This window comes from Protopterus annectens, chromosome 10.part0 (assembly GCF_019279795.1).
Source record: "Protopterus annectens isolate FY-2018-M chromosome 10.part0, PAN1.0, whole genome shotgun sequence".
Lineage (NCBI taxonomy): Eukaryota > Metazoa > Chordata > Ceratodontiformes > Protopteridae > Protopterus > Protopterus annectens.
The window spans coordinates 827,563,907-827,582,050 of record NC_056744.1 but is presented as its reverse complement, the minus strand read 5'-3'; the positions used below and the strand labels follow the sequence as shown (position 1 = coordinate 827,582,050).

General features: G+C 43.2%; 1 protein-coding gene across 1 annotated transcript in view; it reads right to left on the bottom strand.

Moving 5' to 3' along the window:
* Positions 1-18,144, bottom strand: part of PKN2 (protein kinase N2) — a 2,214,272-nt gene that overhangs the window by 1,736,416 nt on the left and 459,712 nt on the right. The window contains exon 3 of the mRNA XM_044085632.1: positions 7,164-7,318. Within this exon, the coding sequence (XP_043941567.1) occupies positions 7,164-7,318 (155 nt within the window). The remainder of the gene's footprint in view (positions 1-7,163; positions 7,319-18,144) is intronic.

The window sequence follows — 18,144 nt, the reverse complement described above, 5'->3', positions numbered from 1 at the left end:
ATGGGAAATCCTCGACAAAATCCCATTTGTAAGGACTGCAGATGCATCCTTGAAGGACATCCTGTAGTATCTGTCGGGCTTAGCAGGGGCCAGAGGCAAAGAGTCAGGGGCAGTACAAGCATCAGTAAAAGCATCATCCACAACTGTAAGCACTGGTGGAATAGCTAAAGGCCTATGCTGTGGTAAATGTAAAAAGGTCCTAAGCCTTTTCCTGGAGTCTGAAAAATCCTGGCCCTGCCATTGAAATTGTTCCCTCATAGCATGCAAGGTTTCCCCAAAAGAAAATTCTTCAGGAGGAGAGGCAGAAGGTATGGAATCCTCTGCATCAGAGTCCTCATATGGAGAATAAGGGCCTTCTGGAGGATTTGTATGTTCTGAATCATCAGAGGAATAATCTGAAGAAACTGGCTCAGGGGCGTCTGCTCTAAGCCTCTGGTCTGGAGGTGGGTGGGAGGCCCTGTCAGGGTGAACTGGGTTCCCTGATCAAAGAAATGAGATCCTCTGCTAGACTAAGCATTTGAGTACTAGAGCTAGGCCTGTGAGAGGGGGCTTTAGCAGGCACGCCTTTGAAGATTTAGCTGCTTTAGCCCTGGCAAAAGCCTTAATTGACATGGATGCAGGGGCCTAGCAGCTCCATGCAGGAGTAGATACATCTAAGGGAATAGTATCTGATAAATCCTGAGAAACTGTAGGAGCAGGTGGAATTTCAGTAGCAGATTCAGCCATGCTGGAAGAGGCCTCGGTAGAAGGAGGCATGCTTTCGGCCGAAGGAAGAACCGCGGACTCGGCTTCAGCGAAACCAGGGCCGCGGTTGGCTTAGCCGCGAAACCGCGGACCGCGAGTGTCGGTCCTTTTCTTTACGCTTTTTAGCTAAATGTGAAGTCAGAGTCTCCGACAGCATGATATAAGCAAAAGTGGAGCCGAAAAACTCCTCTGCAAACTCCGACCGACGTCTAAGTGTTCGTCAGTTGAAGGAAGCACAGGCTAGACAAGCTGCTACGTCGTGGTCTGGGCCTAAACAAGGTAGGCAGTAAGAGTGGAAATCTTTATGAGGTATTTGTTTCCCACAAGTTAAACAGTTATTCACTTTTTCTGACATCGGCTGAGGCAAGAAAGAGTCCCAACGGGTACTTAGCTTTTAGAAGTCTTGGTAGTAGTAATCTCTGGTTCTGACCGACCGGCACTTGCGAACAGCTTCTGCTTGAGCACCACGGCAAGAAAGACTGAGGAAAATGGCGTTGATGCCTTTATACCCGCAGAACTGCAGCTATGACGTCGGGTGAAGTGACATCAGCCGAGGCCAGACCCAGACTTTGGAATCCGGCCGACCGAAGGGCTGCCTGAGGCCAGGACAACCCATTTGTAAGGACTGCAGATGCATCCTTGAAGGACATCTGTACTATGTTCATCGTGTTACACTGCTGCAGTCATTACACTTGGGTAGAATCCCAAAGCTAAGGTTGGGTGGCTAGTCTATAGAGAGTTAGGATTGGCTATGAGGCCCTGCAGAACTGCAGTGGCAAATCCTGATCTGGATTTAGAGTAAAGAGGCAGGTGGTAATGCTTGGTAAAGGTGTGCACTGAACTCCAAGTTGCAGCCTCCAAAATTTCCTTGGTAGGTACTCCTCTGAGAAAGGCTGTTGAAGTGGCTGTTGCCCTGGTGGAATGTGGCCTAACGTTATTTGGGACTGATTTTCTATGCTGTGTGTAGCAGTAACGAATACAGTGTCCTATCCATTTGGATATAGTCTGCTTTGAGATAGCCTTGCCCTGTGATCCTGCAGCATATGCTACAAACAGTTACTCAGTTTTCCTGAAAGCTTTTGTTTTGTCCAAGTAGAAGCGTAGCTGCCTGTGTTATGTCCAAAGAATGCATAAGTTTCTCCCCTTTTTTCTGGGGATTTGGATAAAAAGTTGGCAAATGGATGGTTTGGTTAAGAGCCACACTAGATACCACCTTTGGCATAAAGGTACGGTTTTTGTCCTTAAAGAAACCCTGTCCTGATGAAAAATTATAAACTGTTCCACTGCCATTAATGCCTGTAGCTCTGAGACTCTTCGTGCTGAAGTTACTGCCAGGAGCAGAGCTGTTTTCCATAATAAAAATTTTAGATCGGCTGTATTGGCTGCCTCAAAAGGTGGCAAGGTCAGTTTTTCCAAAAAAAAAAGGTCCCAAGTTGGTGTTGGTGCTCTCCGGGGCAGTCTTATGTTTTTAGCCCCTCGGAGGTACTGCTTTAGCAAGGGATGAGAGAATAAAGGAGGATCCGTGTTGTAATGTGCTGAAATGGCAGAGGCGTGGATCTTAATTGAGGAGAAGGATAGGCCTCTGTCCAACATCTCAGTTAAGTATTGTAAAATCTGAGGAATGTTTGGAACAAGAGCATCAAGGCTTTGAGTCTAGTTTGAGGCGCAGAATCTCTTCCATTTTTGAGTAAGCTTTCCTGGTGCTAGGCCTCCTGGCCTCCAAAATGACATCCCTAACAGCTTTACAGAGAGGTGTTGCCTGTTTGACTAATGAGTCTGCCATGCAGCCAGGTTTAGAGTTTTGAGCTGGCCGTGCAGGATCTGATTGTTTTGCTGAGTCAGAAGGTGTGGAATTTGAGGCAAAATCCAAGGTGGGCCTTGAGCTAAGTTCCTTAAGATAGGGTACCAGTGCTGGCGTGGCCAGTCTGGAGCAATCAGGATCATCTGAGTTTTTTCTTGCCTGGCTTTTAGGAGTACCTTTGAAAGAGGAGGCAGTGGCGGGAAGGCATAAACTTTTAGGTTTTTCCACCTGAACAAAAGAGCATCCACTTTCCATGCTTGCTTGTGCTAAGTCCTTGTGCAGAATTTCTGTAGTTGGCAATTCAGTGGGGAGGCAAAAAGAACTATGTCTGGGCATCCCCATTTTTGCGTTACAATGCTGAAGATTTGCAGATTCAATTTCCATTCGTGAGGGTCCATGATATTTCTGCTTAGATCGTCTGCCAGAGTACTTTTCTTTCCTGACAGGAATTGTGCTTGCAGGTGAACTTGATACGTTAGAGCTGTGTTCCACAAGGTCATGGCTTGTCTGCATAGGGGATAAGAATGAGTGCCCCCTTGCTTGTTTATGTACCACATTACTGTGGTGTTGTCTGTCTTTAATAATAGTTGTCCTGGATGCAGAAGGTCCTTGAAAGCTGTTAGGGCATTTTGAACAGCCAACATCTCTTTTTGATTGATGTGAAGATGCATCTGATCTGTGGTCCACTTGCCCTGAATGCATTTTCCTGCCATGTGTGCTCCCCAGGCGTAGTCCGAAGCATCTGTTGTTAGAGTCTGCCTGGCTGTGGGTAGGGTGAAAGGCTGACCCTTGTTTAGGTGACATGCCTGTGCCCACCATCGAAACTCCTGTTGTAGGCAGGGAATCATTGGTATTACTGCTTCTAAACTGTGAGAGTGTTGAGTCCAAACACTTTTTAGGTACCACTGTAATTTCCTCATATGCAGTCTGGCATATGGTATTAGTAGTATGCAGGATGCCATGAATCCCAGGGCCTGCAGAATTTTTTTGCAGGGAGATGGGACTTTTTTGCCAGTAATTGAAAATATTGAGTTAGTTGAACTTGTTTGTCTGGTGTGAGGTAAGCCATCTGGGCCATTGTATTTAAGCTGACACCCAGGAATATAATCTGTTGTGAGGGCACTAGTTTTGACTTGTTTTCGTTTACTGTGTACCCTAGAGAAATTAGCAACCTTTTTACAAACGCCAGATGCTGTAGAAGAGTGTCCTTTGTCTCTGCTTGAATGAGGCAGTCATCCAGGTATGGATATATTTGTATTCCTTTTTGCCTGCAAAATGCAATTACTGGTGCCAGGCACTTTGTGAAGACCCTGGGCGCAGTAGATAAGCCAAAGGGCAGTGCAGAGAATTGGTAGTGCATTGTACCAGCTTTGAATCTGAGGTATCTTCTGCAATTTTGTCTGATAGGGACATGCAGGTATGCCTCTTTGAGGTCCAGAGGAACAAGCCAAGCCTTTTTGCCCAGCATGGGTAGAAGCTGCTGTAATGTCAACATTTTGAATTTCGGAATATCCAGTTAAGTATTTAGACTTGAAAGGTCTAGTATGGGCCTCCAGGCCTTGTCCTTTCTGGGGACCAGGAAGAGTCTTGAGTAAAATCCTTGTCCTTGTTCCTGTTGTGGTACTTTTTGAATAGCTCTCATGACCATGTGGGCTGAAATTTGTTTTTGTGCCTCTGCCCATTGATTTTGTGGCAGGTCTGGCATTCCTTTTAGCCTTGGTAAAGTATGAAAGTGGAACCTGTAACCTTGAGATACAATATTCAGAACCCATTTGTCTTGGGTGATTGTTTGCCAGTTTTGAGAAAAAAGTGCTAGTTTTCCCCCTAAGGGGGCTTCCAAAAGGGAAGCGCTTGGCGTACGAAGGGGAAAGTCATCGTGACTGTTTCCTGTAAGGCTGAGACTTGTCCTCACCTCCTTTTGGGGTTGAGGTGCCCCACTGTCGTTGTCTGTTTGAACCTTGGGGTTGAGATCTGCCTCTTGGGTGTCTGTATCTGCCTCTCTGTGGCCTGTCTGACACTGGAAAGGACAATTCTTTGTTGGCCAATTTCTGCTAAATCGAGGTGGCTGTACCTGTAAGAAATCCTTGACTGTTTGCATAGATTTAGCTTTATCCTCCATTTTCTTTAACACCTCTTCTGCCTTAACACCAAACAAGGTATCATGCTGTAAAGGAGCATCCAATAATTTTGCCTTAACATGATCAGGTAAACTCTGTTCTTTTAACCAAGCATGTCTTCGAATCACAGAACCTGTAACTGCGACTCTACAAGAAGCCTCTAAAGAATCAAAACCACATTGCAGAGTATGCTTTCCCACCTGTTCAACTGCATGCAATAAATCCTGCATTTCTTTGCAATCAGGAGCGTCTGAGCTTGCAAGCATTTTCTGTTTTAACTGAGCCATTAAACATTGTTGGTACTTAAGCAAGTGAAACTGGCAATTTAAAGCCCTTACTGCTAAAGTTGCAGAAGTGTATACTTTCTTCCCCCATCTATCCAAAGCTCTGGAATCTCTGTCAGAGGGTACTGGATTGTTTGCAATGGAAGCCTTAACCCCTTTTGGACCCTGGGAAATAGTTTCTGGATCAGCACAAGAGTTTTTATAAAGAAACTTGAGAGAGTCAGGGACTCTATAATACCTATCTGGTTTGGCTGGTGCAGGGGACAAAGAATCAGGAGATAAGCTGGATTCAGACAACACATCATCCACAATATCTAGCACAGGCGGAATAGCCAGGGGCTTGTGCTGAGGCAATAAAAGGAAATCCCTGAGCCTTTTCTTGGATTCTGAGTAATCCTGGCTTTCCCAATGGAAATCCTCCCTCATGGTATGTAAAGTTTCCCCAAAAGAATAATCCTCAGGAGGAGAGGCTGAAGGGATAGATTTTTCAGCATCAGAGTCCTCATTGGGGGGGGGGGGGTGTAGAGAGTATCCCTGGTCTGAAGAGGAATCAGAGGAAATGGAAACCTGATCAGAGGAATCATAGTCTGTATCCTGCCTAGGCCTTTTCTCAGGAGGGGGATGGGAACCCCTTGATTAGAGTAATGAGGTCTTCGGCCATTTTAAGCATCTGTTTCTTAGGCATGGAGGAATGTCCAAGAGAATGCTGTACTTGTTATTTTGTCTTTAATAGTACTTTTGTCTTGGCTGTTGCTTTAATGGTAAGTTGTGAAGGTCTGAAAACACCCTCAGAAGCCGATGCCTGCTCAGTGGCTCCGGACACATCTGAGGGATTAGTTTCCGTAGGCCCAATACCTTGAGTTTCCAGAGGCCTAGCTGTCTCTACGTGGGAGTCAGAGGCGGACTGTGGCTCTGAGTTAGCAGATGTCAGGGGCTGTGAAAAAGCCTCACTGAGAACTGGCGACTGGCCTAGAAGAGGTTTTGTCGTCGGTTTTGGACCTCGGATGCCTGTCTTTATTATCCTTGTCTTTGCATTTTTTCGGTATTGCGGTCATCGGTTGATCCGACGGCATAGTATAATTGAACCCTCGGCCAAAGTAGTGCAAAGCGAAATCAAAAAGTCTTTTTATAGTGAGTTTGTTAAATCTAGCACAAAACCGACAACTAGTGACGTTGTGATCAGGGCCTAGGCATGGAATACAGTAAGAGTGGAAGTCCTTATGAGGTATTTGCTTCCCACAAGAAATACAATTATTAACTTTTTCTGACATTGGTCTGAGGCAAGAAAATAGTTTCCCCAACGGGGTCCTTAGCTTTATTGAAGACTTCAGAGCTGAAATTCGACTTCGAAAATCTCAGGAGTCGGCCGACCGGCACTTGCCAACTGCTTCTGCTTCGGGCACCGCGCGACAAGAAAGACTGAAGAAAATGGCTTCGGAAGCATCTTATATACCCCTGGCGCACTGACGTCAGTGAAAAAGCGACAGCAACCGACGCCGGACCAAGACTTTGGAACTCTGGCTGACTGCGGGATTGCCTGACGGCAGGATAACCCAAGTGTAATGACTGCAGCAGTGTAACACGATGAACATCAACTGTTTTGCTATATTTGCAGGCTACAAGGGCATTGATGCCTGTGTTTGAAATGTTTGTATGTATGTATATGGAGGCAAATGTTTGAGAGTTTACCTTCCCAATTATGCATTTCATTACATATTTTGACAAAAACATTTAAAAGACTTCTGCTAGAACAATGCAGAATGTAATTAAACAAATACACAGCATAACTGTGTTTCACAACTGAACAAAGAACGAATCCAGTCCAATTTCATTTTTTTTTTTTGACAAAAGACAGAAAAAACAAAGCTGTTGCTCATCCTGAACTGCACACTCTCATAAGACACCTCAACTTTACTACCATGTTGAGACTAGCATGGCTTTGCTACTATGAGCACTGAAAGATCTGCCCAAGTGGCTGAAAGCTCTTCATCTTCCAGAAGTATGGGCAAGAAAATATAGTACCCTGGTGAATACCAAAATATCCAAGTTCAAGATGCATAGATACTGACCTTCTTAAACATGATAGGCAGTAAAATTAGCCCTGGCCTAGAATTCCAGACTAAAAATTGAGAACCCAACTCAAAACATCTCAAAGGGCAGCTCATTTTATAATTAAGCTAGCAACAGAGTTCAAGCACAGATATCAATTCTGCCTACCTTTGCAGATCCATTAGAATACATGTGAATCATATTTTCTGCTCCCTGTTTCACCTTCAGTTCTATATCAAGTTGCTTTTTCAAAGCCATTAATCTGTTGCTGTTGGCTGAAGTCCGGGCTTCACTACTTGGTGTATCAGGAGTCATTGGGCAATCTGCAAAGTATGCAAATTAATATACAATATTCTTAACACCTGAAACTTTATCAGTGCTCCATAAACTAATTTTTAACAATAAATAATGTTGATATGAACGTAAGCAAAATCACATCTGTATCATGCAACTTACTAGCACTGATTCAATAAGCAAGAAAAATAGTCATACAAGGTAGAAATGTCATCATGATAATGGCAAATCATAAAATTTGTGTTTGCCAGCCTTGCTTTAATGTGACATGGTTACATTTTTCAAACTACTGGCTATTTTCACTGAGTGACTATGAAGGTGCTGACATGCATACTTTTCCCCAGGGGAGTTTTCTATTACCTGCTGACCAATAAACCTCCCTCAATTAGACTACATGTGCATTCATTCCCCAACGTAGCATGTAAGCAAGAACCGTCAAGGAGCGTCATAACAGACACCAAACAGCGTTGCTTGTGTTGTTGCTAGCATCCCAGCAGTGAGGGTATTTACATGACTCAACATGGTAGGGAGGACAATTTACTCATGTCACCAAGGGTACCCACAACACCTTCTTCCTGGACACACATGCTCCTCTATACTTTCTAATGAAAATTATCCCAAAGCAGTGGCTTGGTCAGACAAATGTCTGCCACAAGGATGGGTACAATGATGTCATCCCTCCTCTGACGGACTATGGATGTATGCATCCAGCTCCAAACCACCCTCACATACCACAATGTGTATATGCCCCACCACCACCAGCCGCATCCAACCTACTAATCAAACTCTGCTCACTTCAGCCACAACCCTCATGTACATATGTACACACACACACAGCAAATATGATATAGGTGTCTGTGTCTGTGTGTGTGTAATGTATGGCATAATATTCTTTGCTCTTCTCAATTACTTGAGCCTGGAAGTCCAGCAGGAAAGTGTACCTGTGGTGGGTAAATGTCTAATCCTAAAGGTCAGTACTAGGTACAAGTCAGGTTTAATAAAAGTAAAAAGTGCTTCATCTATAAAGCATAACTGAATACTATGTACTAGTCAAAAACAAGGCAAAGGAGGGTGGAAGGCTTCATTGTTACAGTAACCACTTCTCAAAGACAGTACTGCAGTGATCACTGCAGCAGAATTTAGAGGCCAAGATCATTACTACAACAGCATTCACAAACAGGAAAACAGCCACAAGTAAACATCAGTAACAAAATGGTAAAACAACCTGAACCGTTTACAGTTCTTTGTAGAAAAACCCACTGTCGTGCTGGGGAGGGGGGGGGTCAAAGTGGACATTCTGGGTCATGTGCAAGTCTCTGACTAACAGTTTTAGTAAGAACAAAATGACAGAAGAGAAAAAGCAAGAAAAACCACCCCTTCACAAGAAACCTGAAGCACCTGTGTGCTCCTGTGGGACTGTGTATGTTTTTTTTTTTTTTTGGGGGGGGGGGGGGCACAGTACTGTAGCAGTGATCCCTGGACTCTTAAAACTAGCTGCTTTGGTAAAGTTACAAATGCACTAGTTTCTTCACAGACATCAGTGCTGCAGCGGTATTTATACACACAGAATGACTTAAAGGAGCAATCGCTATGAAGTCAGTCTTAAAGGGAGGAGACTAAAAGATCAAGCAAAAGTAAACTGACAAAGCCTGTCCAACTTCTGGAGTATGCATTCAGCTTATAATGTTTGGAAGGGGTGTGTTTTGTTAAGCCATATCACATATCCCTTGTGCAGAAGCATTTCTGCAAAAATGTAGCAGAAGTAACTGCTGTACTGGCAGAATGTTCACTTTATAGTTGGGAAAACTTCCATGGTATTCATAAATTAATACAATGCAGTTAACTAAACATAGTGATAAGGTTTGGTCAAATAACTCATACTGGGCTAAGTAGTCTCCGTAATAGACAAGGAAATGTTGATCATTTATTTTTCGTCCATCCCTTAATCTTGGCCAAATACTGTGCACATCCAAGGAATGAAGCAGTCTTCCCCTATATTTAGAGGGGTTTTTTATAGAAAGAAGAGAAAGCTAAATGGAGTGATTCAAAAATATCAGAGATACATATCTGGGCAAAGAAGAAAGGACTTAAAGGATTTATTCTGATAGCCGCTCTATCCTAGTGGAAGTAAATGGTTTAGAAGCCATCAGAGCTCCAAGTTAAGACAGCCTTCCAGAAGAAGTCATAGTTATGAAGTAAATGGTTTTCCAAGGAAGATATTTTGTCACAATCATCTGTTGGCTTAAAAGGCATTAGTGATAGTTTCTTCAAGACAAAACTAAGATCCCAAGAAAGTGCAATCAGCTTCCTATGTAGCATAAGACGAACCTCCTCTAGGAAGAACTATCTAAAGGGAGAGAAACCAGAGAAGGTCATACAAAAACAATTTGATACAGCAAACAGATGGTCTGATTGCAGTGTAACCCAATCTAGTGTTAATAATAAAACTTAATTAGCTAGACATGCTGGACTGGAGTGCTCTTAGGTGGAATTTTGTTTTGTTGTGTACCATGTAAAGAATTCTTTGCACATGCCCAAATAAGATTTCTTAACTTCTTTAAGAATGCAGAGGATGTGTGCATTATAAACCTTTAAATATGTGACTGGGGTTTGATCTTCCAGTCAAGAGGAAGACATTTTCATGTCAGACGCATTTCAATTTTAAACCATGAAACATGCTTCAGTCTATACAGGGGAAGAGAATGGCAAAGGTGTTGCCAAAAGTGATATGTATGGCTCAGTATGGGTTTGTGGAGGGGGAGGCAGGCAAGCATCTAACAATATTACTAGAATGATGATGACCCACAGCAAAACACAGTTTAAGAAAGTACCCCCACTGTAGGTGGGTCTTGAAGAGGAGAAAACATTAGATGGAGTCAGCTGAGATTTTATGAGTAGGGCAGTGGTAGCACCTGCATTCTCTGGTAGAAAAACAGGGTTAATAATGATGATAAATGAAGGGGAATAAGCAAGAATTAAAGTGGGACTGTTTCTCTATGACAGACTGTGTTTCAATAGCTGAACCAAGCAGGGGTGTCCTCTTTCACCTTTCTTCTTTGATTTATACTTAGAACTAGGATTAAAGAAATTAAGGGGATGGACTTACAAATTCAACAATACAACTGGTATAGTAATCAGGAAAGATCAGCTTTATCTGCAGATGGCATTATTTTGTACTTGATAAATCCAGAAAAGAACATTTCAGCGTTGTGTAACACAGTTTCAAGTCTTTTCAGAATAAAAGAAAAATGAAGACAAAAAAATGCTACAGTGGTAAACTATGGACCCAAACATGAATTGATTCAACAATACCCATATTTACGGGGACATGATAAAATGAAGAACTTGGGTATATGGATTAAGAAGGATTATGTTAATGCAGCTAAGGATAGGTGGGAAGAGACTGCAAACTTGAAGCCATCATAAATTCCCCAGTGGACACCAAGATCCTTCACGAGTGCCTGCCCCAAACAAACAGCTGATGTCAAAACCATGGACTAAAGCTAAACACCAAGAAGTCAATAACCATATCCTTTGACGAGCATGCCTGCCCTTGGGACTATAATATTGACAAAATATCCCTGAAAATTGAACCTACATTAAGGGATCTGGGAACCTATATCAACAATGAACTGTCCTTTGATCACTACGTATCCACTGTCGTAAAGAAGTCCTTTATTGTTGCATGGATTACATCTAAAGGTACGGAGTCCAGATTCAGGGATGTAAATGTTTCACTGCACTCAGCACTCATTAAGCTGATCACTGTATATAAAGCCCCATTTGGTATGCAACTGTCTAAACACTTGCCATAACTGGAATGTTCTCAACACATTCTTTGTATGAAAAAAAATCAAGTCCTAAATTGTAAATTTGTGTAAAATCTTACCTTAAGAGTAGATGTCCTTCACTTCACTGTTATAGTATTCTACATCTAAGGGAGCTCCTGCCAGTGATAGCCCAAAGTCCGGCAAGTACAACAGAGCCTTCAGCTCTTGTAGGTGCCCTGCATCATACGTATGGGTCCCTGAGCACAGAGTACGGCATAAAAAAGATGATGTATGGACACAAATACTCAAAACTGAAAAAGCCCCAAGAGGAACAGAATAACCCAAGGAAGAAAACAGGAAGACATGCATCCAGAAGGAAAAAAAGGAAGACTGGCCCACTGGCCAAGAGGATAACTAGAACACAAGGCAATAAACAGGACAGAGGAGGGAGGGACTGAATACTGCAACAGTGAAGAGGAGGGACAGCTACTACTATGATAAAATTTTACACAACTGTACTATGTTCTTCTACACCACTGTTGCAGTACACTTCACCTAAGGGAGAGTACAAGAGCTCAAGAGGAAGCCTGGGAGGAGGAAGGCAAAAAAAAAAACCCACAAACCTAGGCAGGATAGCCCTGGCAAAACCTGCTCTGGCCCTAAAAACAACATCCAACTTATAATGTTTAGTGACCGTATGAAGACAGAACCAAGTAGCAGCATCGAGGATAGGCTTGATATACAGACAGTTAAAGGCACCAGAAGAGTCAACTCCCCTATTAGAATGGGCCTTTACAGATGAGGAAAGACATTTGCCATGAAAATAATAACAAAAGGAAATGGCTTTAGAAATCCAGGAGGAGATGGTTTGCTTATAAACAGCCAAGTCCAAACTCCTGGGATAAAGGAAAAGTACAGTTTTGTACCTACCATAAATATAGATGTTCAAGTGTTCACACTGCTGCAGTCATCAGACTTGGGTTATCCTGCCGTCAGGAGGTCCCCGCAGTCGGCCAGAGTTCCAAAGTCTTGGTCCGGCGTCGGTTGCTGTTGCTTCTTCCCTGATGTCAGTGCACCAGGGGTATATAAGAGGCATCCGACGCCATTTTCTTCAGTTTTTCTTGCCCCAGATGTCAGGTGTCCCCAAGTAGGTAGGCAATACATATTGTTAATTAAACATGTAAAGGAAATGAAAGGAATACCTTCAGTTACAAGCAAACACACCACAAAGGTTGTACAAGATAGAAAGGTATAGAAAAGTTCAGCTAGGTCAGAGGGAATGGAGGGAGGGTAACCTGGACTGCAGCAGTGTGAACACTCGAACATCTACATTTATGGTAGGTACAAAACTGTACTATGTTCATCGTGTTACACTGCTGCAGTCATCACATTTGGGTTGAATCCCAAAGCTAAGGATGGGCGGTGGAACTAAACAGGGTTTGGAGAAGCTAGTAGGCCCTGCAGAACTGCAGTGGCAAAGCCAGCTCTGGTTTTAGAGTATAGAGGTAAGTGATGGTGCTTGGTGAAGGTGTGCACTGAACTCCAAGTTGCAGCCTCCAAAATATCCTTGGTTAGTTCCCCTCTGAGAAAGGCTGTTGATGTAGCTGTAGCCCTGGTAGAACGGGACCTAATGGTAGCAGGTACAGGTTTCCCATGATGTGTGTAACAGAAAAGGATACAATGTCCTATCCATTTTGAAATGGTCTGTTTTGAGATATCTTTTCCTTGTGATCCTGCAGCATAGGATACAAAGAGCTGGTCAGATTTTCTGAAAGCCTTAGTTTTATCCAAGTAGTAACGTAACTGCCTGTGAATGTCCAAAGAGTGTAGGAGCCTTTCTCCTTTGTTCTGGGGGTTTGGGAAAAAGGTGGGCAAATTAATGGTTTGGTTTAGAGCCACACTGGATACCACCTCTGGCATAAAGGAAGGGTTAGTTCGTAGAACTACTCTGTCTTGATGAAAAATTATGAAAGGCTCCACTGCCATTAGGGCCTGTAGCTCTGAGACTCTTCGTGCTGAAGTTATTGCTAGCAGCAGGGCAGTTTTCCATGATAGAAACTGTAAATCAGCTGTAAAAGCTGGTTCAAAGGGCGGCAGTGTAAGCTTTTCCAGAACAAAGTTGAGATCCCAAGTTGGTGTTGGTGCTCTCCGGGGTGGTCTTATGTTCTTAGCCCCTCTGAGGTACTGTCTTAGTAGTGGATGTGAAAATATAGGAGGATCAGTGTTGTAGTGAGCTGAAATCGCTGAGGCGTGGATCTTAATAGATGAAAAAGAAAGTCCTTTGTGCAATATCTCAGTTAAATATTGTAGAATCTGAGGAATATTTGGAACAAGGGGATTTTGGCCTTTAGCCTGGTTCCAGACGCAAAATCTTTTCCATTTGTCTGAATAGGTTTTCCTGGTGCTGGGCCTCCTGGCCTCCAGAATGACATCCATAACAGCTTTAGAGAGAAGTGTTGACTGGTTGCTTAGGTAATTTGCCATGCAGCCAGATTTAAAGTCTTGAGCTGGCTGTGTGGAATCCGATTGTTTTGCTGAGTGAGCAGGTGACGAATTTGAGGCAAAATCCATGGTGGGCCTTGAGCCATGTCCCTTAGTATTGGATACCAGTGTTGGCGTGGCCAGTCTGGAGCAATGAGTATCATTTGTGGCCTTTCTAATCTGGCTTTCAGCAGCACCTTTGCTAGAAGAGGCAGTGGAGGAAAGGCATACACTGTTGATGTTTTCCAACTGAATGAGAGGGTGTCCACTTTCCAAGCTAGTGGGTGATATGTCCTTGTGCAAAATTTCCGAAGTTGGTAGCTTTGGGGGTTGGCAAACAGATCTATGTCTGGGTGCCCCCATTTTTGAGTTATCATCGCGAATACTTGTGGATCTAGTTTCCACTCGTGAGGATCCATCATGTTTCTGCTTAGATCGTCTGCCAATGTGTTTTTTCTTTCCTGGCAGGAATTGTGCTTGTAGGTGAACTTGGTAGGTCAGTGCTGTGTTCCACAAGGTCATTGCTTGCCTGCATAGGGGGTAGGAGTGTGTGCCCCCTTGCTTGTTTATGTACCACGTTACTGTGGTGTTGTCTGTCTTTATTAGGAGTTGTGCTAGATGTAGGAGGTCCTTGAAAGCTGTTAGGGCATTTTGTACAGCTAGCATCTCTTTTTGATTGATATGCAGATGCCTTTGATCTGTAGACCATTTGCCCTGAATGCACTGTCCTGCCATGTGTGCTCCCCAGGCATAATCCGATGCATCTGTTGTTACAGTTTGCCTGGCTGTGGGTAAGATAAAAGGCTGACCCTTGTTGAGGTGACATGCCTGAGCCCACCCTAGAAACTCCTGTTGAAGGCAGGGAATAAGTGGTATTATTGTTTCCAAGCTGTGGCTGTGCTGAGTCCATACGCTTTTCAGGTACCATTGTAATTTCCTCATATGCCGTTTTGCAAATGGTATTAGTAGTATGCAAGATGCCATGAATCCCAAGGCCTGCAGAATTTTTCTTGCAGGGAGTTGGTTCTTTGTTGCCATTATTTTGAAGTATTGAGTCAGCTGTTGTTGCTTGTCTGGCGTGAGATAAGCCATCTGGGCCGTTGTATTCAAGCTGGCATCCAGGAATATTATGTGTTGTGAGGGCACTAGTTTTGATTTCTTTTCGTTTATTGTGTACCCTGGTATTATAAAATGGTTTTAACTAATGAATATTCATGAAGCTTGGACAAGGTTGATTTGCACATTTAAAAGTTTTTTCAAATTTTAATTGGTTAGAGTTTAATGAATGCCAGTATATAATAGGTAAATGAAATATCAATGGTTGCCTGATGAAGTCCATTTGTTTGGATGAAAACGCATGAGAGTATTGTGGATTTAAACGCGTTAACGTGTACCTTCTTTGTGTGACATTAAAAGTTTTTTAAGAAGTATCGAGTGTTCCTTTTGGCTATTGCACTCTGGTTGGAGTTTTTTGGTTTCCTTGAGTGCTTTACACGCTTTTCTTACCCTAGGCAATTGAGAAGGTGTTTGACAAAAGCCAGATGTTTTAAAAGAATGTTCTTGCTTTCTGCTTGAATAAGGCAGTCGTCCAGGTATGGGTAGATTTGAATTCCTCTTTGTCTGCAGTATGCAATTACTGGTGCCAGGCATTTTGTGAAGACCCTGGGCAAAGTAGATAAGCCAAAGGGCAGTGCAGAGAATTGATAATGGTTTGAACCTGCAATAAATCGGAGGTATCTTCTGTAATTTTGTCTGATAGGGACATGCAGGTATGCCTCCTTGAGATCCAGCGTTACTAGCCAAGCCTTCTTGCCCAGCATGGGAAGAAGTTGCTGTAGTGTTAGCATCTTGAATTTGGGTACTTGCAGATAAGTGTTTAGAATTGAGAGGTCCAGAATGGGTCCTCCAGGCTTTGTCCCTTCTGGGGACTAGAAAGAGTCGAGTAAAATCCTTATCCTTGCTCCTGTGTAGGTACCTGTTGAATGGCTCTCATGTCCATGAGAGCTGTAATTTGTTTTTGAGCCTCTGCCCATTGATTTGGTGGCAGGTTTGGCATTCATTTTATCCTTGGTAAAGTGTGAAAGTGGAATCTGTATCCTTGTGAGACAACACTTAGGACCCTCTTGTCTTTTGTGATGATGTGCCAGTTGCCTGCAAAAAGTGCTAATTTTCCTCCCAAGGGAGCTGCCAAGAGGAATTTGCTTGGGAGTCTGAGGGGCAAGTCACTGTGTTTGCCTTCCGATAGCTTGAGACCTTGTCTTCTCCTCCTTTCTGGGTTGTGGTACCCCATTGTCGAGGCTTGTAAGGATCTTGTGTCTGACCTCTGCCCCTTGGGTGTCTGTATTTGCAGCTCTGTGGTCTGTCAGAAGCTGGAAAGGAGCAGTTTTTTGTTGGCAAATTTCTGCTGAAATGAGGGGGTTGAACCTGTAAAAAAATCCTTGACCGTCTGCACAGATTTTGCCTTATCCTCCATTTTCTTTAAAACCTCTTCTGCTTTTACACCAAATAAAACATTCTGTTGTAAATGTGCATCCAATAACTTTGCTTTAACATGATCAGGTAGAGTTTGTTCTTTTAACCAAGCATGCCTACGTATGACAGACCCTGTCACTGCTGCTCTACAGGAAGCCTCCAATGAAACAAATCCACATTGCAAAGTATGTTTTCCCACTTGTTCAGTTGCATGCAACAAATCTTGCATTTCCTTGAAATAAGGCTGCTCTGAATGTGTGATCATTTTTTGTTTTAATTGAGACATCAGGTATTGCTGATATTTCAGCATGTGAAAAGTACAGTTTTGTACCTACCATAAATGTAGATGTCCGATAGGTATGCATCTGCAGTCATAACATATTGGTTGTCCTGCCTCAGGCAGCCCTTCGGTCATCCGGATTCCAAAGTCTGGGTCTGGCCTCGGCTGATGTCGCACTTTCCCCGACGTCAGAGCGTCTGGGGTATAAAAGCATCAGCCGACGCCATTTTCCTCAGTTTTTCTTGCCCCAGATGCCAGGTGCCCTCTAGGAAGGCTAAATTTGGGTAAATGCAGAAAAGTTCCAAACATTTGCAAAATTATATAAATATATACAAATATAAACAAATAAATACACCATATTAGATTCCCCCAGCTAGCTAAAAGAGGGGTAAGTACCCTAGGAATACCACAGAGGGGTAGGAGGGAGGGTAAACCTGACTGCAGATGCATACCTATCGGACATCTACATTTATGGTAGGTACAAAACTGTACTATGTCCTTCAAGGATGCATCTGCAGTCATAACATATGGGTAGAATACCATAGACAATCTGGGGGAGGAGGTACTAAGAAAAGGATGGTGTAGTTAAGATCCCCTGCAGGACTGCAGTAGCAAAACCTGCTCTGGATCTGGAGTATAAAGGTAGATTGTAATGCTTGGCAAATGTATGCACGGAGCTCCAAGTAGCAGCTTCTAAAATGTCCTTGGTAGCCACCCCTCGTAGGAAGGCTGTAGTGGTGGCCGTAGCCCTTGTGGAATGAGGCCTGATGTTTTCAGGAACTGTCTTTCCATGAAAGGAGTAGCAAAATCGAATGCAATTTCCTATCCATTTTGAAATTGTCTGTTTGGAAATTGCTTTTCCTTGCACCCCAGTAGCATATGCTACAAATAGTTGGTCAGTTTTTCTGCTAGTTTTATTTCTGTCCAAGTAGTAGCGTAGTTGTCTGTGTATATCCAGGGTTTGCAACAGTTTTCCCCCTCTATTTTGTGGATTTGGGAAGAACGTAGGCAAGTGAATAGCTTGGTTCAAGGATACCCTAGATACCACCTTTGGCATAAAAGTAGGATTGGTTCTTAGTGAAACTCTGTCCTGATGGAAAATAAGAAATGGCTGTACTGCCATTAATGCTTGTTAACTCAGATACTCTTCTTGCTGAAGTTATTGCCAGAAGGAATGCAGTTTTCCAAGACAGAAACTGTAGATCCGCTGATGCTGCTGTTTCAAAAGGAGGAAGTGTCAGTTTCTCCAGCACAAAGTTGAGATCCCAAGCAGGTAGAGGTGGTCTTCTTGGAGGTTTAATATTTTTGATCCCTCTCAGAAATTGTCTGAGGAGAGGGTGTGAGAAGATAGGTGGATCCACATTGTATTCTGCTGAAATTGCTGAGGCATGAATCTTAATGGAAGAATAGGACAGGCCATTGTGGAACAATTCTGCTAAGTATTCCAGGATATGTGTCATCTTCGCCACTGTCACATCTGAGCCTTTTGATGTGCTCCAAATGAGAAATCTCTTCCATTTAGCTGAGTATGTCTTCCTTGTGGAAGGCCTGCGAGCTTCCAAGATAATGTCCTTCACCCTCTGTGAAAAAAGTTTGATTGGGATTTAAGGAATTTTCCAGGCAGTTAGCTGTAATGTTTTCAAGTTGGGATGCATGGTCTTGAAATTGTTCTGCGTCAGAAGAAGAGGCCATAGGGGGAGAGGCCATGGTTTTGCCTGAGACATGCTTCTCAATAATGGATACCAGTGTTGTCTTGGCCAGTCTGGAGCTATCAGTATCACTCTTGGCTGCTCCTCCCTGATCTTAAGTAGAACCTTCTACATTAATGGGAGAGGTGGGAAGGCATATACTT